This window comes from Cynocephalus volans, chromosome 8 (genome assembly GCF_027409185.1).
Source record: "Cynocephalus volans isolate mCynVol1 chromosome 8, mCynVol1.pri, whole genome shotgun sequence".
Classification (NCBI taxonomy): domain Eukaryota; kingdom Metazoa; phylum Chordata; class Mammalia; order Dermoptera; family Cynocephalidae; genus Cynocephalus; species Cynocephalus volans.
The window spans coordinates 141749983-141772357 of NC_084467.1; the positions used below are offsets into that span (position 1 = coordinate 141749983).

The following is a 22375-nucleotide window of genomic DNA, read 5'->3' on the forward strand; positions in this document are numbered from 1 at the left end:
TATAGTCACCCCAGAGCAGCAGAACTTACTCTTCCTGTCTGACTGTGAGTCTGTAACTTTGTACCAGTCTACCAGCATTTCTCCTCCTGTCACTGGTGACCACTATTCTACCCTCTGTTTCTCTCTCTCTTTTTAATTAGTTTTCCTTAATTGACTCATGATAATTGTATATTTTTATGGCATGCAAAATGCTATTTGGGTATACCTCCTGAAGCGTAACTTGTCGAACTTTTCTTTCTCAAGAGCAGGGAGGACGTGCTTACCCATGAGCCTCAGAGAGACAAAGAGAGGGTTAAGTCACTACAAATGACTGAGTTCTGAAAGTAATTCAGTTTGGAGCAATATCATTTGCCCTACAGAGACCTCCTATGAAACAGAAACAAATCTTCCTCTCAGTTTTCCCTGTCCTTGCCACTCCTTATTCTACCCAAAACGTTGGTCTTCACATTTACTAAACTTTTCAAACAGCCTAAAATAGACTTGAGTCATTTGTGTTTCTTTTCCATTTTTCTTCCTACGTTAGATTTTCATGATAAACCTCAAACGCAGAAAGGACAGGCGGGACCGGATGCTGCGCACACTGTACGAGCAGGAGATTGAGGTCAAGATTGTTGAGGCTGTGGATGGAAAGTGAGTTGGGGTTTTTTCCTTCCCTTGCAAATGTGGCTGCAGTGGGATATGCCTTCTGCAAAAAGAGTTGGTGGGACTCTAAGACTCTTCAGTCACTGGAGGACAGACACATTTTTTTATATAGCCATGTGCCACCTGTAGTAGCACTTAAGTTAACTTCACCCTGTAGAGCAGGCCTGAAATCCACTCACCATGCCTGATCTTCGGTTTTCATTACACTGAAGACTCATGCTGGGTGTGGTTTTCCCCTGTCTTTGGGGGTTCCTGCAGTAGCATTGGTGGTTTTCTGCTCTCTGTGGTGTAATAGAAAGAATGTGGTCAGAACCGTGTTCAGAGCCTGACTTAGAGCACTGTGCTGAAACTGGGCGACCTGAAGAAAATAAACAGAAAATTGCACAAAGGGTTTTACATCCTGTTGCATGAGATGCCTGCCACAATCCGCTTGGGGTGATCATGTTGGCCACTTTTCCCAGAAACGTGGCAGGAAAGTCACCTGGTTGGATTCCTTCAGGAGATTTTGTTGTTGTTATTTTATTTTCTTTTGCCTTGCCTTGCTCTTTTATTTAGCATCCTAAACCATTTCAACACATTGATTTTTACAAAATGTGCATTTTCATGTTATTTGTTAGTGTGAATTTGTTCTCTTTTATATACTCCCAAGGAGTGTGGACAGCAGCTCTTGAAGTTCTGGTGACTCCCTTAGAGAATTTTATCACTGTGGTCTGGACACTCACATCAGAGTCCCCAAGGAGTGTTAAGAGGGGACTTTCCTAAGTCCCATCTCAGACCTGCTGAGTTATGACCTCTGGGGCTGTGCCCAGGATCTGGAGGTGATTCCTGGATAGGGATTCCATATAAAATACAGGACCAGTTTAATTTGTCTGAAACATTGCATGGGGCTTAGTTATACTTAAAAAAAAAATTATTGTTTACTGAAATTTAAATTTGACTGAGTGTTCTGTGTTTTTACTTGCTAAATCTGGCAACCCTATTTCTGAGTGCAGTAGTAGAGTTTGGGAACCACTGGCTTCAAATACCCGCAAGATCTCCAGACCTGTTCATAGGCCACATGAACCAGGGATGCTAGTTGAGTTGTGAGAGTTCTTTATATGTTCTGGATATAAATCCCGTATCAAATATATAATTAAAAAGAAATCCTCCCAGTTTATGGATTTTCACACTTTCATGATAGTGTCCATTGATACTAAAGAGTTTTTAATTTTGATAACATCCAATTTGCATTTTGTTATTCTCATTTCCTGTGTTTTTGGTGTCATATCTAAGAATTCATTATCAAATTCGAAGCCATAAAGACTTGCTCCTGTGTTTTATTCTAATAGTTCTACAGTTTTATGTCTTACTTTAAATCTTTATCCATGTTAAGGTAATTTTTGTAGATGGTATAATATAGGGGAACAAGTTCATTCTTTTGTACATGGTTATCCAGTTGTTCCTGCACCCTTTGTTGAAAAGACTATTATTTCTCCATTGAATTGTCTTGGCATCCTTGTCAAAAATCAATTGACCAGAAAAGAAAGGGTTTATTTCTGAACTCCCAATTCTGTTCACTTGATCTATCTGTCTCTCCTGATGCCAGTACCACAATATCTTGCTGATTATAGCTTTATATATAGGAAGTATGAATCCTTCAACTTTGTTATTCTTTTTCAGGATTGTTTTAGCTATTCTGGGTACCTTGCATTTCCATATGAATTTTAGAATTAGCTTGTCAAATTTCACATTTAAAAAAAGGCAGCTGGGATTTTGATAGGAATTGCATTGAGTCTATAGATCAATTGAGGGTGTATTGCTGTCTTACCAATATGACGTCTTCCAATTCATGATCATAGGATGTCTTTCTATTTATTTAAATCTTCTTTCATTCTTTGAATGATGTTTTGCCATTTTCAGTGTAAAAGTCTTGCATTTATTTTGTTAGATTTATTCCTGAGTATTTTACTCTTTTTGATCTATCATTCAATGAAATGTGTTTTGCTCTTTTTGATGCTATGGTTAAATGAAATTGTTTCCTTAATTTTGTTTTCAGATTTTTCATTGCTAACTGTATAGAAATACAATATTTTTTCTTGGTGGCTGGCAAGTAAGGGGATCAGAACCCTTGACCTCAGTGTTATAAGCACCATGCTCTAACCAAGTGAGCTACCAACCAGCCAACAATTGATTTTTGTATCTTGATTGTATGTCCTGCAACCTTGCTGAACTCATTTATCAATTCTAATAGTTTTTTTCTTTGTGTGTGTGTATTCCTTAGAATTTTCTATATACAAGACCATGTCATCTGCAAATAGAGATATTGTTACTAATTCCTGTCCAATCTGGATAGCATTTCCTTTTTTTCCTGCCTATTATCCTGGCTAGATCCTTGACACAGTATTGAATAGAAGTGGTCAGCACAGACATTCTTGTTCCTGATTTTAGGGGAAAAGTATTTATTCTTCCACAATTAACTATGATATTAGCTGTGGGATTTTTACAGATGACCTTGATTGGGTTGAAAAAGTTCCCCTTTAAAACCATTTTGTCGAGTATTTTTATTGTGAAAAGACATTGGATTTTGTCAGATGCTTTTTCTGTATTTATGGAGATGATCATGTGGCTTTTGTCTATTAATATGATGCATTACTTTCATTAATTTTTATATGTTAAACCAAACTTGCAACCCTGTGATAAATCCAATTTGGTCATGCTGTACAAGTATAATCCCTTTTATATGTTGCTGGATTCTGTTTTCTAGTATTTTCTTGAAGATTTTTGCATCTATATTAATAAGAGATATTGGTCTATAGTTTTCTTGTGATGCCCTTGATTTTGTATCAGAATAATACTGGCTTCATAGAATCAGTTGGTATGTGATCCCTCTTTTCCTATTTTTTGGAAGAGTTTGTGAAGGATTAGTATTAATTCTTCTGTAAACATTTGGCAGAATTTTCCAGTAAAGCCACCTGGTTCTGGGATTTTCTTTGTGGGTAATTTTTTGATTACTAATTTAACCTCTTTACTTGTTATAATAGGTCTATTCCGAATTTTTATTTCTTCTTGAGTCAATTTTAGTAAATTGTATCTTTCTATCAATTTGTCCATTTCATCTAGGTTATCTAATTTGTTGGCATATAGCTGATACAGCTGTTCATAGTATCCTTTCTTTCTTTCTTTCTTTTTTTTTTTTTTGGTGGCTGGCCAGCACAGGATCCAAACCCCTGACCATGGTGTTATCAGCACCACACTCTCCCAAGTGAACTAATCAGCCATCCCTGATCGTATTCTCTTATAAGCCTTTTTAGCTCTGTAAGGTCAGTAGAGATGTCTCCTCTTTCATTTCTGATTCACTGTGTATGGCTCCTGTTTCTATGCAATGGTCTTTGTTTCTATGAGGTCAACAGTTTCTCATGCGGAAGCGGGGGTAGTCTGCAGGTCAGACAGGGGGCAAAATGGAGTTACTTAGGTTAAGCAAGCAACTCTACAGAAGCAGATAGCGTACATTACGAAGGTGTAGGGAGCCCTATTTCAAGCTCAGTTGTGGTACAACTATTTCACAATATGGTGTCAGTCACTAGATTTCTATACACAGTCTGGACAGTCAATAATCAAATCTGCTGTTGTTCCATTATTGATGTACTTTTAACCCAAGGCTACTAGAAAAAGACTAGTTGTAGCTAGAATTTGAGTTGAAAAAGCTCTTTAAAATTGAAATATGGTACTCTACTATAAAGAGTAAACCCATTCTTCCCCCCACCCCCACTCTCTCTCTCTCCTTTCAGAGAAATTTGCTGCCAGAAACATCTTCATTCCAAACCTTGCAAGCAGAATTGATCCTGAAGTGCTTTAAAAGGTGTGTTGAGCCCTGTGTTTTTTTTATTTGCTTATCTTTGCAGCCTTTTAGAAGCTTCTAGAAAACTCCCACACTATTTTTCTCCACATTTGCTCTCAAGTTTGCTGTATATTCCCATAAGACATCTGTGCCAAGTGCTTACTGTTGGTGTCAACAGTGAAGGGACCGTGTCCCTTGGCAGCCTGACAGGCAGAAAGGGCAAGACAAATGACCTATGTCCCACACCCTCTCATTTCTCTTCTTCCTGAGGCTCTTTTATGAGGAGGTCTTCAAATGAGGGGTTCATTCATGATCTGGTGAGCCTCGTTTATCAAGCCCATCTTATGTGAAAGGCTCTGATTGTTTGATCTTGTTCTCTCCGTTCTTCTCACTGTCCCGCTAGGCAAATAAGTCTTAAGAGCTAGTTTGCTTTTTCCCTGGTTCCTTGCCTCTCAACTTAAGTGAAAATCTTTTCCTCCTTGAGTAAAAGGCAAAAAAAAAAAAAAAAAAGAAAAAGAAAAAGAAAATTTAAAGTACATAATTACGATCTTTAATGAACTAGATAGGCCTGAATGTAAGGCGATTCCTGTTTTTCCAAAGTAATCCTCAGAAACATGTCATTCAGAAACATGTCTTGGCATGCTTAAATATGTAATCCTTTAGAGATGTGGTTGAAACCTTCAGGTGACTACTTGTATAGTTTATGAATTCAGCTACGTACATATTTTAAATCATATATTATGTAAAAAAATCATATTAATTTAGAAATTTTTTTCCACACTCACATTTCATGAAACAATTTAAACTTTTCAGATGCATCTGACATCAGTGTTTTCACAATTACTTAGTCACTAACTTTTTGAGTCTCCTTATGTTTCCAAGGCATATCATCTGCATGTCTAATTTGTTTGGAATGAAATGCAGCTTGAAGTTTTAATTCCAAGCCATCAATACTAGACAGTATCCACCACGTGCTGTATTATTCTTTCAAAGTAACTGTTAAGAGGCTGCTTACAATGATACACAGAAATGATGACTAAATTAGAAATGATTTTTTTCTCATTTAGAAACAAAACTGACTCTGTCAGACAACCTCTACAAGTATCCAAAGTGATCACAGACTAAAGTCAGTATCTCAAACTAATACATTACCCCCAAACTTTGTGTGCAAAATAAACTAGAGAGTGCCCTGTACAATGGGACTCAAATAAATACAAGGTAGCAACCACTTCTCCGAAGGATAATTAAAAAAAGCAAAAAACACAAAACAAAAACCTTGCTTGTATTCTGGCATATACCATAATGTAGTAGAAAATTCAAGGTTTCCTGATAATACTTAATTGAAAAGTTAGAACTTTATCCCATCTCTCAAAATTTCAGTTCCTTATGTTACTGAAATGAAAGCTCATAAATGTAAGTGCTACATCTGCTGTCCAGCAGTCATTTGGTAGAAAACATCATGAGGTCAACAAGACAAAACAAAACAGAACAACATGTACGTTGGTCCTTTTCCCTGCCTGGTCCATGTTTTCTCTGTCCCTCTCCGTCTTCTCCATCACAGAGTTATGTGTTATGCAAGATAAACTCCTGTAATACAGAGATAATCATGCTTAATTTGTTTCTTACATGGGGCCATATATATGTATGTAACTGATGCGCCATGATAATTTGACAATGCAGAAACATAACTTTTGATTCCTTGTCACTTATGATCTCTTATAATTATAAAAACAATAACAATAAAAATAAAAGCTCTTGCAGACAACACCCCTCCTCAGGTGCCAGATACCACATTAAAGCCTGTGGGCATTAACTGAGTTAATACAGAGAAAATGCCAAGCACAGGCCCTGCCATGTGGTCACAGCACTGTAGGCATCAACAGTGATTATTATTGCTGTTATTTTTATTAACTTTTTATCATTTAATCATCATAACAACTATATGAGGTAAGCATTATCACAGATGACAATATTAAGGAAACAGAGGTCTATTCTACAAGTGGCCAAGGTCAAAGAGTTATTGGCCAAAAGAAGACAGGAGTTCTACATGTCCATCTTTTTCATTGATATTTTGCATTCTTAAAAAGCCAAATCTACACAAATTAAAGAATGTGGGGAGGAAGAGCAGTCCACACATTTTTAAGCTACCCTATTATTTTCCAGTATCTAAAAGATGAGATAGAGGCCTGCCAAGGACATACAGAACTCTGAAAATCCCCCCCTGGCCATTGCTGACAAACAGTAACTGCCCCTTTTGGCCCAAGGCAAGTAAAGGCCAGGCAAGTAAGGTAAAGGGATCAGTGGCTGGAGTGAAGGGACAAGTGTGAGAACAAGGCATCACAATTCAAAGTTTTCTAAAAGGTTATTTATGCTGATCAAAGAACACATTATCTGTGGTATGCTAGAGCTGGATCTTACTAGGGACAGCCAATTATTAAATATTTAGATATTTGGTAAGACAACTGCTAGTAGTTTGAAATCAGCATTGGTGGGAGAATTTATGGAAACTGGCAAATGGTGTAAATCAGGGTTTGCCTTCTGTACCTTACTCCTTGTTCCATGCTGAAATGGGTAGGGTGGGTTTACATAATTAAGTGGCAGCTTTTCCCTCAAATAAATACCTTTATGCATGGTCAAGAGGAAACTGCAATCTAGGGGAAAGTTTTGGATGGGGCATACTGCTTTTTAAACATCAGGCTGTTTTTAAAGATTGGGTTGAGGGGCCCTAAATTCTCAGCTTTCCTAGGCTCAGGCTTAGGACATACAGCTATGTCCTTTCCACAGCAATGACCTCTTCTTTCTGAACTGTTAACAGAGAGATCCTTTTCCATCCCTAGTTCACTGCTCTGACACTCTTGGCCCAGTTTCTGTCATCACTATGTCTTGCAGAAGTTCTATTTTTATTCTTCCAAATTAGATAACTGTCTACTCAGGTGCTTTTCTCTGAAAGGAGAACGCTGTGAGAAAGAAATGAATTAGTGTTTCCTTGTTTAACCTTCCAAGAATGAGAAAAGTTCAGCCTCCAACAAACTGAGGGAAGTAACAAAATTTAGCTAATCTGTGCACAAAAGGACTTTCAATCACGCTCTAGAAAATTCGCAGGCTTCCATTCAATGACCATAGGGGATGCAAATGAAACACCAGTGATAACAGGAATTGCTGTTCCTTGTCCAACTTAATGAACCAACACCTGCTCTACTGCTTCTGTAGCACCCGAACAACTCCACATCCTGCAGAGGCCAGGAGCAGGTCACGGGGGCATGGTACACTCCAGCAGGCTTCCGAAGAAAGGCAAAAGAAAACACCACGATGACACCATAACCCTCCTGGGGACAACCACTTTCTCCTTCCCCGTTCATGGCAGAGACTTGTCCCAGAGCCTGCGCTTGTCTGTTTACACATCTGTCTCTTTTTACTTGGGACTGATTAAATGCTTTAACCTAATAAAATGTCTGTCCCTTAAAGACAATGATAGTGTCTTATCTGTCTTTGTATATATATAGAAAGTAACAGTGGCAGGCACTCAATAAAAGTATGTTCGAGGAACAAATGAAAGAACGTTGGTCCTTCCTGTGTGGTTCACTGTTCAGCAACATTCATCCCAGTCAAAATGAAGCTGGGCACAGCAAGGGCAGAAGGATCTTAGGAATGAACTTTGGAACTGGGGCACAAGGGTGGGGACCATCAAAGGGAAGAAGAAATGGTGCTTTTATTGCAGCCTTGGTTAAAATTATGATTGTGCCCCCATGGCAGACATAGAGAGCAAGAAACAGCCTTCATTCAAGCACATGGGCACCATCACTTTTAAGCTGAGTTTTAAGATCCTCAGGGTGTGTTGTTTTAAAAATAGATTTCAAGTTATTTCAACGAAGGAAAAAGAGCTTAACATGTGTCATTTCACTCTAAATATCTTTGAAGTATTTTCATCATGAACCTTTTAGGTCATCATGGTAATAAATGTCAACTCTTACTCTATCGTTTATAATAACTGATCACGTCATGCAAACCCTTCTACAAAATGCCCAGCAACCTACAGTGGTCAAATTCATGGCGACAGGAAGAAGAACTGTGGTTGGGCCGGGGGCAGGGAGGAGTGCGGAGTTACTGTTCAATGGGTACTGTTAGCCAATTATGTTATGACCAATGTCACTCTAAAATGGTGGCAGCTGGACAGGAAGAACACCCAAAATGGCTGCGGGAAGTTTCACATTTTCCGAGAACGGCAAAAGACCCCCGCCCCCTTGTCCCTTGCCGCCACGTCACCTTCCCGTGCACGTGATTTTCCCCACCTACAGGAAAGTCCCAGCTCAGCTTAAACTCTGGCTCGGTCCTCTCGTCCAATGACAGTGAGACAGCGCAACCTATTAGGATGTATAAGGCGCTCCCTAGCTCTGCACGCGGCTGCTCCCGCTCTGAGAGGGCAGCCCACCCGCTCGCCCCTGGAGCCCTCCAATACACATCCCCGCTGAGCATCTGTCTCTCGGTGTGACTCGGGCCATCCCTTTCAGGTACAGAGTCTCAGTTTCGCAAGATGAAAAAGTTCTGGAGATGCATGGTGGTGATGGTTGCACAATAATGTGAATGTACTTAATGCCACTGAACTGTACCCTTAAAAATAATCAAAATGGTAAATCTTATGTTTATTTTACCACAATTAAAAAAATACACAACAAAGATTGGAGGGAGTTCTCACCTCCAGCCTCCCTTAAGCTTCTTTTAAAAGATTTTCTTGTTTGCTTCATTAAATCTATTAAATGTCCTCTCATTATTTTTATACACTCCAAAATCAACATTAAGCAGAAAACAGATTTATATACATAGATGTGTTAAAATATTTACTTGTACGTTTATACGGTCTGCAGTCGCAGAGGACAATAGGTGTGCCACATAATCCATTGAACAGTGATCTGGAGGCTTCACTGCACTGGGAAAAACTACAGATTCTATAAAGGTTTGATGTGTAGGCTTTAACAATGTGCAATTTCAAACATGCACAACCTTTTATATGCTTGTAGACTTTGAGAACACAGAGCAAACTACATTTGTGAGAGGAATATGGCACTTGATCTGTTTACGACTCCAATACCAATCCACTTTACAGGGGGAAACACCACATAATTTTCCTGTGAGAAGCAATAAAGTGAGACCAAAACCCAATAGCTGCTGAAAGAACTGGAATGAGTGGCATGACCTTACTGAGGAAGTACCAGAATTCAGAAAAGAGGTGCACAGTGAGGTCTAGAGAACCAGGACTCTGGAGGTGGACAGATCTTCAAAAATGTAGATTCTGCCACTTGCTATCTGTAAATTTTGCAAGTAACTTAATTTCTCAGAGCCTCAGTTTCTTAATCTGTAAAATGAAAATAACAGAACCTGTCTTATAAAGCACTATGATCCCATTAAATAAGGTTAAATAACATAATGCGAGCATGTGAAACCTGGTAGATATTCAGTAGTTCTTAGATATTATTATTATTATTTATCTTCATGATGTCCTAAATTTATTATTATTATTTACAGTATATATATACATACACACACATATATATATACCCTTCTGAAAAGTAACCAGGTCAACCTCAGGGTATTATCCTGAAATATGTTTATCCTAATACTGTTTGAGAGCAAGGAAGGCACCTTTAAAGATGGTCTAGTCTGGCCCTTCACTTTACATCAGTGGTAACTAATGTCTAAAGAGATGAAAGGCTTTGAGGAAGGTCCTACTGTGAGTGGCAGAATTAAAATCCTTTCCTTTAATACAGGGTTCCTTCCTCTGTACTGAGGAACTTCTGTAAGTGGCAGAGTTACCAAAGCAGCTGAATGTTCAAGTCTCGCCTTCTTATTCTGCACTGTGTGCCTTGGAAGAAGCAGGTGAAACATGCCAAAAGGTGACTCACTGTCCTGTGATGGCTGAATCAGAACTGACTCCAGCTAGTGTTTACTGAGAGCCACACATGTGCTAGGTACATCTCAGGAGAAATCCAGGGGTAGCTTGGAACATGCTTGGAAAGAAGCAACAAGTAAATCCTAGAACGTCAATAAACCTACCTTAGGAGTCCTGTATAGCATAATCAGATAATGTACCTCACTGTGCAGGCCACTATGGTCTATCCTCACGAGACCTGGGTCTAGAGACCCTGGGTGTCTGCTCCTAGTTATGTATGTAGCAGTAGACAGCTGACTGGAGGCTCTGGGTACCCAGGTGGGGCACACTAGGGCTGGTGGGGATCCCCAGAGAAGGCACATCTCATCTCCAGCTTGGAGAATCTAAACCTTCTTGCCAACATCCTGGGAGCCAAAGGGGGGAAGACAACCAAAGGTCTTGACAGTCAGAATGCAGACTTTCACTTAAAAGCCCTGATTTCAGTTTGGCATCCCATCCTTGCACTTAATAGTGCCTGGCTGCAAGGAATGGGGAAAGGTGACCTGGGAGTGTGCTTTTTAAACCGACTTTCAATCAGTCCTCTTGTTTTTAGCTCCACCTTCACCTCCATTTCCAGAGATACCTGGTGCTCGCAACTCCTGAGCCTTTTGTTCATTCTACAAGGTGACTAGCTTTATTGGGTTTGCTAAGTCAGTTTCCACTCTCTGCTTTCCAGTTTACAGAATGTTGACATTGTTGTCTCCTATTCTCTTAGTCTTAGAGAGTTATTTTTATTATTACTATTGTTCAGTAAAGCCCATCAGCTATGTTCTACCTGCTTTACCTAGTCCAGTCTAGACACTGTGCATGCATGTTTTCTAATTCTGCAACTGCATGCAGTAGTTATTATTATTCTGATTTAGAGATGAGGAAACCAAGTTTCAGCGACTTGCCCGAGATCTCTCAAAGAACTTGAACTCAGGTCTCGCTGAGGTCAGAGCCCAAGCTGTGTATCATGACCATATCCAAGCGTACATGGTGAAATAATGACAATGGCTGTCCATCATCACTGAGCATTCGCTATGTGTGGATTAACTGCAGCATCTCTGTGAGACAGGTACTGTTACTAGTGACCCATTTTACAGAGAAGCAAACTAAAACTGAGTCTCAGGGTGCCCAAGATCACAAAGTCAGAGAATCCAGTTTCAGAGACTGTGTTCTTAACACTCACCAAAGATAGTTGTATATACTATATCTACCTTGTGGATTTCTACAATCTGCTTTAGGAATCTTCTCCTTCATAGGTGACTTACTCTAAAAAACCCCCCAAACCTTAAAATCTCCTTAAACCAGCCAAGCCAAGCAAAGACAATGGAGAAAGGAGAGCCAGAATTAAAGTAAAATCATTTTGAAAATATTTTCAAGAGGAATTATTTTGCTAGATTACACTATCCTCTGTTTACAGTTATCTTTAGACATTCAATTCAAGAATAACATCAAGAATATGCCCATATAACTAGAGATGTAAAAAACATACACTTTTTGGAGACAAAATGACAACTAGAATTTGCTTCCTATTCTAACAGCCTAAAATTATAAATGCTAGGGGTTGCTGCTGAACAATTTCAGGGTTTTGTCCATTTGGTATTCTTAGAGTTGCATGAGGTAGTGTTTTGGGGTAGGGTAACTCGTAATTTTTAATTAAAATCCGTTTAACCTTAGCCTGGTAACTGTTAACCAACAAAGTATTTTACTGCAAAAGAAATATTAAGTAAGGTATATTCATTATATGTACAGTTAATTCTTATTCATGCAGCAGGATTAATCACCCATTGTTTTCTTTTTCTATTTGCATGTCCAAGAGCTTCATTAAAAGATAACGCAATGTAGGTGTTAAACACAAAGGTGGCACTGTCTCTAAAGCATTATTGATGGTGTAAAGACTTGTGTCTCACAGTACTTAATAGAATCTGTGATATAAAGGAAGAACAGAATCAAATTAGTGGAACCAAAACATTAGCAGCAATCAGGAAATCTTAGTTCCAACTCCCTTGCTCCACAATTAAGCTAAATTACTTAAGTACTTGTTAAGAAATTGTGATGCAAGAAATACACAGGATCACGAAGTTCAGAAAGCACAGTAGTGCTTTTGCTGAACTGACAATTTTGGCCATATAGGCTCAGCCTAAAATAGAAAATGTGATGTGTTTAGACACATAAAAGGCCAAACAACATGCAGAACTACCCCGAAGACCATACAATTAGGAATTAGGCACATGTACAAGTATCTATCCCTCTCTGAATGTTCATCAGCAGTTTAAAAAATTATTTGTTATAGAACTGTGCCTAGTCCTATATAAAATAATTTTAGTAGTAAATAATTTTTTTTCAATGAATAACGCTGATTAACTCCAGCAGTTACAAACTTGCAGCACTTTACCACTTGCTTCTTAAAAGGAAGTGAAGAACCATCGTGTGCTGAAAGGCTCTGCGCAGACAAATGACAACTTAAGATATCACTGTTACCTTAATTATTCCCTTTCTGCTTCGTACCTCACTTCTCCCATATGGGCTGAATGACTTAAAGTAGGAGGCAATGCCTTTACGTGGTGCTTTGATATTTTATGCAGCTGCTAGAGCAGTGCTAGGCAAAAAGAACTCAGTGAACACGTTGTTTGATAAACTGTACAGACGGAAATGTGAGCTAATTCATATGGAGTTTATCCAAGTTTTGGGGATCATTCCTATGATAGAGAGAGAGCTGTTACTATACTCATATAACTATGGTTTAAAGGTGGAGGTGAACAGCCTAACGCTATTTTGTGATAAGAAACCTTTACCTCCCTGAACATTACTAAGTCAAATATAATTTTTTCTTTAGGTCCCCAAGTCCAAGGTAATTACTGCTTAGGATGAGAAGACCTGGCAACTTTTGGAATGCTGGGTTTTCCTGCTATACATGAAACCAGGTGAGTTACTTTATGTACTAGTTTTCTAGAACCATTTAGTCTGTTCCTGGAAATAGCTTTCAGCAGCATACACAACACATAGGTCCTTTTTCATTTGGTAACATTGAAATTACTGTTCTGGTATGTATACTAAAAAAAGAAAACCTTAAAAGCCTTTTGGTGGGTAAAAACTAATTCTAGATTTTTGGGAAAAAATCCTAAAGGGACATGTTTAAAGAATTTAAAGAAAACCTAAAAACTTATCTGTTCAATAGGCAGTCAGACCTTTTGGAATCACAAGTTACTTTTCAAGGAGCAACTTAAAAAGATTTAAGAGAGAAAACACCTTGAGTGAGGTATTGGGCTAGGGTACTTGCTCTGATTATGTCCTTTAACTGACTCATTATCTATTGATCCTAAAATACCAAATTTGGCTTCATCTTGTCTCTGAATGTATGCTGTCATCCAAGTAACATCCGCCTGGATTATACCAGGCCAGTTGCCTGTAGCCCTGGCTCAAGTAGATTTACTTTGGGCTAGGCAAACCCACTGCTGTGCAATTTATTCTAAATATGGTAAATGCCCTTGTCAAGGTGGTCTCCACTAAAATTGGATTATTCCACAAAGGGTGGAAATGTACCTCTACTTTGCAAAACATTTCTCATTAAGAACACAAAAAGCATTGTAAACAAGAGTGCTTAGCAATGCTTATCAGAATTAAGAAAATAAACTGTTTTCAAAAGGCCCTTAAACACACGAGAGAGCATCATTCATATAGAGAATTAGAGTGCTAATTAAAAACAGTTCTTATCAGTTCATTAAAACAAGCCATTTAAGAGCTGCCATTAGTCACCATCTTATCAATCCATGATCAAAGAACCATTCAAAGTGAAGAATTCATTTCATAGGGGCATCTTTGCCAGGGACTGGCACCTTTGAGGTGGTGAGCAAAGATTGTGCGTGTTACACTGGAGGATTCTGGAGAGCTTGCTCTTGGGGGCTCATAACCTGCTGGTCTGGAGTGTTGGGGTCAACAGCTGGGAAGAGGCTGATTGCCCCCTGGCGCTGCCCCAGGTACCCCTTTACCTGCAGAAAAGACATCTAACAATGATTCTTTCAGCTAATCAGATATCCCAGGAAATGGGGGTGGGGTGGGGGATTACTGTAGTACTTGAGATGAAAAAGTCTGAATTTCCTTAAAAATATTCTGCTTTGCCTTTTCTTCTGGCTTATATTAACCAAGGCAGTTTTGCTATCATGAAAGATGAAGCATTACTAGAAATTCTGAGTTTACATATATCACCTGATTCATTCTAAAAGGTTAATGTATAAGGTTTTCAATTTCTAGGTTTGCAAAAATCTTACAGTGTCCTTTATTTGGTTCCTAGAAGATCCAAACCTTAATTACTCTCCAGAATAATCTAATATCTATTAAGCACTAATGTGACAGACATCATTCTAAATCACCTCTTAAGCAAACATATTCTTTTTTTTAGCCTCTTCAACTAAGCAGAAAATGGGCAATTATGATTGTTTAATGCATGTCTACTCTGCATCAGGAATCTTACATGAATTCTTGCTAACCCTTTACATAACCTGGCATTTTACTGACTGCTACACCAAGTACCTCCTGGGGACGGACTCCTTATCCACATTTTACAGATAGGAAACTCAAGCTCAGAAAATATTAAGCAACTTAATTTTCATGTTCACAGACTAGGTATTAGCAAGTTCTGGACTCTAACCCAGTCAGCCTGACTCAGGTCTATCCTCTCCCTCCTACTCCATGATTCTGCCTACAGAGCCAGCATTACCCACTAACAGTGATTGAGCACTGGGCTCTTGCCAGGCATTGTCCAAAGGGTTGTGCATGTATGAACTGATTTAACACTCACAACAATTCTATGAGGAAGTACCATCATTACCACCATTGCCACTTCAAAGGAAGAAATGGAGAGCTTCAGAACCCAGCCCAAGTTCACACAAAGGATCTGACTGAAGACGCTCAACACCTAGGGCAGGCACCTGGCCACCCAGAGGACCCTGGCTCAGGGATGCTAGAGAAGGGTGTTTACTATACCGGGTAAACAATTGCAGTTGAACTCTAACCTTCTTCCTAAAATTCCTAAATAGTTCTGTTCACAACCTAGTGGTTTATGTATATTTTGACTTAAGAATTCCTAGCATATAAAATGGGTATTTTTTAAAAATCCCAGCAACTACTTTAGGAAATAAAAGAAAGAATGTCAATTTGTCACCTGGCCAAGATCAAATATTCTGAAAGCCTCGAGTGAAACTAACATTCATTACTCACACACATTAGGGCCACAGAAATCTAACAGTAATTTACTGATGAACGTTAAAGATTTTCTGTTCTGTGACATACGTGGTACAAGCTTATCAGTGGGTGCTGGAGCAGATGTGAAGAGATAGCTGGTGGGGTGGAAAACAGAAAGCTAAGGTGACTTCTACTTTAAGGGCTCCTAATGAATTAATGATGTAACCCTGGCTTTCAGTTAAAATTTATTCCCTGTTTAAATTGCTCTTTCAGTGAAATTCCATAACTAACTTCTCATTCTGTTTCTTCCTATCTGCCTCCTGAGATAACGCCATCAGCGCAGAAGTGCAGAGTCGTGTGCATAAGCGTGTTTTTCAGGATCTTTGGAGTCAGCTTGGCCCAACACAAACCCGGCTGGGCTTGTTGAGGCCGAACCTCTCTACAGAGCCTGGGGAACGCCCCCAAACTCCTCCTCCAGATCCCGCCACTTTGAATCCGCAGAGACGTACAGATGGCCTGCTCAGATCCTCAGCCGACCCCTGACCACTTCCCAGAAATATACCTTCCTTCCCGCGTGGACAGGGTGGACCTGAGATAACAAATCTCCCTCTTCTCACATGGCCACCTTCTGAACCTTTTTTCCTCTACTGCAAAGACAAGTGCTTTGGTGACTGGCTTTGTGCAGTGCGCGGGCAAATGGACGCCATTCGGTTGGGTGGCAATGAGAAGTGGTAGGAAAGAGGAGACAGGAAACGGGCTGGGATAACCCGGTCCTTAGCGAGCCGGCCATGGATACTGTAGCCAGACAGCCTTTGCTCCTATTCTGAATACCAAACAGGTATATCGGGAAATATATGGGATTTTGTGTACAGACATGCATCTGAACTCATATAAAAAACGGGTTTATCTCAATGAAGCCTTTTAAGAATGCCAGGGAAATTCCACTGGGATTCCCCACTTCACATGTAAAGAGCTGTGCCCAAAACGCAGTGATTTTACCTAGAATGCAAGGCTCCCTCAGCTACATTCCATAGTAGTACTGCCGAGCTATTGGTGGTGGTATTTCAAGATAAAACAAAATTACTTTAAAAAAAAACCAACCCCCAAACAAAAACCTAATATATAATCTAACAGCACCAAAATCAATCTAAATACTTCCTAGATGGAAATGAAAACATGAAGGGAATAATGTTTCAAATTGAGCTTCTCAGGCTACCTGAACACTACAAGAACAATAATGGATCAGTTCATGACTCCCACATTGATATTCATGAGAGTCAGGCCAGCCATACACACTGAGAGTTCCAATCTGATAGTGCAAAGATGGCAGGGTCAGCTCCCATGCATGCAAACAACTCAGCGATAATTTATAAATAGATGTAATGTTTGCCCATGAGGGGAAACTACATATTGTTTGGAGCAAGATTAAAAACCAATAGAACAAAAAACAAAGAAAAAAAAAAAGACTAGCCATTTCGGGAACAGAGTGGGAGGGGAAGTGACATAAAGGTTGGTAAGCCTGTGATGCTCAGGCCGCTTTTATCACAGAGTGACTCAGTTGGACAAAAAATAGAAATGGATTTTCTAAGCCAAGACAGTCTTCCATTCATCTTTTCTTTTCTAAAATTATAGCCACCTTCTTTAACAATAAGGATCATGCTTTTAAAAAGTGAGTGTGACGTACGTTTCCTTCCCTGGGCCTGGTTGTACTGGGCTCAGTCACTATGCGGACACCACCTTTCCACTATTTGGAAGTTTGCTTCTGTTTTCTCTACATTCTTCCTCAGCACACTGACTTGCTCCGAAGTAAAAGATAACAGCTTTAAGATTTTCTGGTTAAGATCATTATACGACTACCCAAACCTGAAAATATAATGAGACGTGGTCACAACAGTTAAGATGGTGAAACGTTCCTTCCTGTTTTGTTTTTAAAGAACCAAGGGGCTGTTCCCCAATTCCCTTTCTTTGGTTTGGCCTGGCCTCTGGTACAGGATCCTTTTTCTTTTCCTCTGCCCAGATTCATGAGACATAGCAGCCTTCTGGAACACAGCCTCCCCTACCAGTAGAGGCTCAGTGACTCTCCTTTGCTATGGAAGCCAGAACAGGTTTCTGGATATGCTTTGTTAACACAAGAGCACACACAGTACAAGGGCATGTCAGCATTCACTGTGGGTTCCTTTTCTAGAACTGAGCCTGGAATCATAGCACAGCTATTGACTACTCTATAGCTTTAATCCAGCACTCACCTGCTTCAGTCTATCTGGCCAAAAAGCCAAATAAAACCCTGTGAGAATCTATACTGTGTGTGCTTGTGTCTGTGTTTTGTAGGGGAGAGGGGAGAGAGAGGAGAGAGCAATTACTAATTAGGGTAACATTTCTTACAGATCTTTCTAGGGTACAGTTCAGAACAAAGAAGAAAGGAAGCAGCAAAGCTTTATCTCTCTCTAGCAGGAGTCCCAGCCTGGGGCTACAGTGAGTTCATCCAGGGGTCTATTGTGTCCAGATGGCCTGGAGGGCCAGTGGGCTGTTCTCACCCGGATAATTTGCATGAGGCACCACACTACACCAGGGAAATTATTTTTCTTAGCTTGATTAGCTGTCAGAAGAATGCTTCATGTTGGAGGCGAGCCTTCCCCACTCAGAACTTCTGATTTAGTCAAGACAACCACCCCACCCCCATGACACTCCCTCCCCCTAATCCCACCCCCTGTCCTGGGAGTAAAATCAGAAAGTGAGGTTTCATCAAAAGAAAACAATTTGGGAGCACAAGACGGCTCTGGCCAAGAGTCTGGGATAGGAAAGTGAAAGGGTTTGTGCACAAGACTGTGAATGTGTGTGTGTGTGTGCACGCGTGTATGTGCTCATTCCCACATCATAGCACAGTTCCACAGAACAGTTGACTTTGTTGAGGGTTCTTCCATGAGAAAAGCTGCAGCAGATGGCTGTGGACACACATCAATGCCCTGAACTGTAACCCTGAGGGGCTGCATGAGTGTAGACAACAGCAGCAGCAGCAGCTCACGGGGTCTCTGCCTGGCACTGATGGCTTCTTGTGCATCAGAGGTCCAGCAGCAGATCCCGCAGAATGTCAGAACAGAGTGGACAAGTGGGGGAGGAATGGCAGGGCTACCTGGTAATGTTGGGATTCTGTGCAAAGTCACCCATCAGATAACTCCTAGAAATCCTAGGCATAGCTTGGGGACCTCAAAATGGGGGGGGGGGTTGGTCCCACATAGCAGATAGAGACAAAGTCATTCATTCCTTTATTCATTCATTCCACGTAAACGGAAATGAAGGCCAGTTATGTGCCAGGCGTTGTTCTAGGTGCTGAGCAGGGGAAAAAAAGACAAAAACCCTTGCCTTGATAGACTTTTCATTCCAGTGAAGGCAAAGGGCAATAGAAAATGAGCAAAGACATAAATAATATCAAGTCAGGTAGTGAGAAGTACTAAGAAGAAAATATAACAGGACAGTGGAGAATGGGAGTTGGTGGAGAAAGACTAGCTAGGGTGGTCAAAGACTATCTCTAGGATTAGAGACAACAATAAATATGTTGTGATTTACACACACACACACACACTGTTGAACTATATGGAAAACAATAAAAAGAAGCTTAAATTTTTATTTCTATTTTCAAGATTGTTCTGACCGTCAAATTAAAAGAATCCTATTATTATATGTATGTTACAAGGAATTTAAGAAACTGTTCATAATTATTGTTGTATTTAGATTTTATTTTATAAATTATGATACAAAGGAAGTGGGCCATAAACTAAAGCTTACAAATCTTTGTTATGCAGACTTCCTTGAATTAGTGTTTGTTTTATTCATTGAATGAATGAATGAGGCACTATATCCCGGTGAACAGATGGATTCAAAACAATCCCGTATTATCTTGACATCTAAGCCTGTTTCTGTAAAATGGGAGTAAGAACCATACCATACCATAGGGTTGTAAAAATAAAGTAAGATAGTCCATTCAGAGTGTGTAGAACAGACCTGGGCAGACAGTAAGCAGGCCATGGCTTTTTTGATTTAAGAATAAATAGTAGGATCATAAACAAATTTGAATGAGCAAAGAATGATTATAACTAAAGACAAAAGAGGAAGTAGAATAATTCAGACACATAAGAAGATGATTCTTCAGTTCAAATCCTTAGCTTTGCATTCAAGGCCATGCCCAACCTGGCCCTACTGACGTGTCATAAGAGGCCCTGCCCTGCATGGTCTGGCCTCTTCTGGCTGCTCTTTGTGTCATCCTATTCCTGCCCTCATTCTCCTACTCTAGATCAGTTCCTGGAACATTCTAGGCTCTCTCCTGCTTTGGTGACTCTTAAAATGCAGTTTTCTGTACCTGGAAGGCTCTTGAGGGTCTTCCCCATCATCCTTCCCCCATCGTTTAGTTCACACATAGGCTTCATAAGTTTGTAATTCGAAGCAAAATTTTCACTAAGCGTTTCACAGCTAGAAAGAAACATGCTGCTTCTGGAAGAAAGCAGAGTCAGGCCAGCAGTGCCTCAAGCACCTGTTTGGGACTAAAGAGATTTTAGACAGGACAGCAAGCTGGGAGGAACCTGAGACAAAAACCTAATGATTCATGAGATTCCAGGTAGACCAGGCATCTTGGGGCTTGCAAAACTTGATGAAACAAAAATTCCTGCCCAGTTGGCTGAAGACACTGAGGCAGAAAGCCTCTCTGTGTCACTGAGTCAGCACATGGGAGAACCAACTGCAAATGAAAAGCTGAGGACAGTGTAGGAACCTCTACGGCCTGAGCAGCTCCTGTAGTCCAGGGATTCAGAAAAGAAAGATCTGTGTGGTGTAGGGTAACAGGAGTGCCAGTACAGACTCAGGTGCCCCAATTCTAAATTTCTAAAAATCCCTCACTGGGCAAAAGGAGGAAGGGGAAAACACGAAAGGTAATCACTGGTAACAGTTTTTCATTCTAGAAAATAAATATATGCTATATCAGATGACATGTATGTGACAAGTTGTCCACAGCAGAAATGATGACATGTCACTTCCAAGATCAGGTTATAAAAGATTGCAGCTTCTCTTGTGGGTGGTCTCTTGCCTGCTCGCTTTGTCTCTCTGGGTTCACATGCTCTGGGTGAAGCCAGGAGCCATGTCATGAGGACAATCAGGCCGCATACAGAAGGCCCATGGGTAAGGAACTGAGGCCACCTGCTATGTTTCCCCAAAGTTCATGTGTGGGAAACTTAATCCCCAATGCACCAGTGTTGGAAGGCAGGACCTTTAAGAGGTGATTAGATCTTGAGGGCACTGTCCACATGAATGGACTAATGCAGTTATCATAGGGTGGGTTAGTTATGGTGGGAGTGGGCTCCTGATAAGAGGGTGAATTCAGCTCCCTTCCTCTGCCGCTCTCTCACCCACGTGCTGTCTTGCCCTCTTTCCTTCTGCCGTGGGATGACACAGCAAGAAGGCATTCACTAGATGCCAGCACATTAACATTGAACTTCCCAGACTCCAGAACCATGAGTCAAATAAATTTCTGCTCACTCTAAATCACCCAGTCTGTGGTTTTCTGTTACAGAAGGACGAATTGGACCAAGACACCTCCCAACAACCTCACGCGTGAGCTTGGAAATGAATGCTCCAGCCCCAGTTGAGCTGTGAGTTGACTATAGCTGACAGCTTGGCAGTAGTAACCTTGTGACAGACCCTAGTCAGAACCACCCAGCTGAACCACTGCCAGTTCCTGAACTCAGAAACTGCATGAGATAATAAACATTTGTTGTTTTAAGCTACTGAATTTTGTGCATAGTAATCAATACTTGATAAACCAAATATGAAAAAGTCCCAGCAGTAGGCTACCTAGATCAAAGGTATATAGCAATCAATAATTAATTTGTTACATAGTAATTGAAAACTAATATACCAAATATGATAAAGTCCCAGCAGTAGACTACCTAGATCGAAGGTATATGCATTAAAATTTTTGAAAGATATTGTCCAAATGTCTACTTAAAGAGATGGCCCCAACAAAGCATGAGATTCTGGTTTCCCCAAGTCCTCACCGACACCAGAAATTATCACACTTAAACAATTTTGCTAAACTAGTGGGTAAAAAATGGCATCTGCTGATTTGTGTTTCTTTAATTTTAAAAGTTCTTTGGACACATGCATCATTAGGAATGCAAAGGCCAGGTGCATGGTAGGGTTTCAAGTGATCAGTTACAAAATGAGATACTGTGAGCCACCGTGCCTCAACCAATAAGCCACTACTTTATCATGTAAAATTCCCATTAAACAATTAATTTTATAAAAGTAATAACTACTGAAGTTAAGTCTGGGAGTAGAAGTCAGCATATCGTTTTGATTACTTTCTCAAAAATGCACAGAACAGTAAGAGATTTTAATAAGAGGAATGACCTGGAACCTTGAGCTCTGAACCCCAAATCAGAAGGGATCTAAGTCCAAATATTAATTCCCTTTAATGTTGCTGAACCAGCAGTTAAAAAAAACAAAACAAAATCAAAGTGAGTGATCAGGATCTAAGAGGAACTAAATGTCTATATTTTCCAAAACTACTTAACTGAAACATCACAATAGTCTCAAATCAAATGTGAACTCAACTGAGTCTTTATTTGGCTTCAGATCCTGGTCAGAGTAAATGGTTCTGGAAAAAACCTTTTATAAAAAGCTATAAAGAGGATTACAACTCAGTAATATTTGAGAGAAGCAAAAATAATACTCCCCGTCAGAGAAAAGCATCTGAAATCACTACAAGTCTCCCACCACCAGCAACCCCAAATGCCACAATAATGAAGACAAATGTATATTTAGTATTTTTAAAAATAACA

General features: G+C 40.0%; 1 protein-coding gene and 1 pseudogene across 4 annotated transcripts in view; one reads left to right on the plus strand and one right to left on the minus strand.

The window, feature by feature from the left end:
* The window catches only part of LOC134383417 (procollagen galactosyltransferase 2-like), a 306240-nt pseudogene extending 298472 nt beyond the window's left edge, over positions 1 to 7768 (plus strand).
* Positions 1 to 22375, minus strand: part of LOC134384741 (uncharacterized protein C1orf21 homolog) — a 197960-nt gene that overhangs the window by 5502 nt on the left and 170083 nt on the right. For all 4 annotated transcript variants that reach the window (XM_063106455.1, XM_063106453.1, XM_063106452.1 and 1 more), the window contains one exon: positions 822 to 923. In XM_063106455.1, the coding sequence (XP_062962525.1) occupies positions 822 to 923 (102 nt within the window). The remainder of the gene's footprint in view (positions 1 to 821; positions 924 to 22375) is intronic.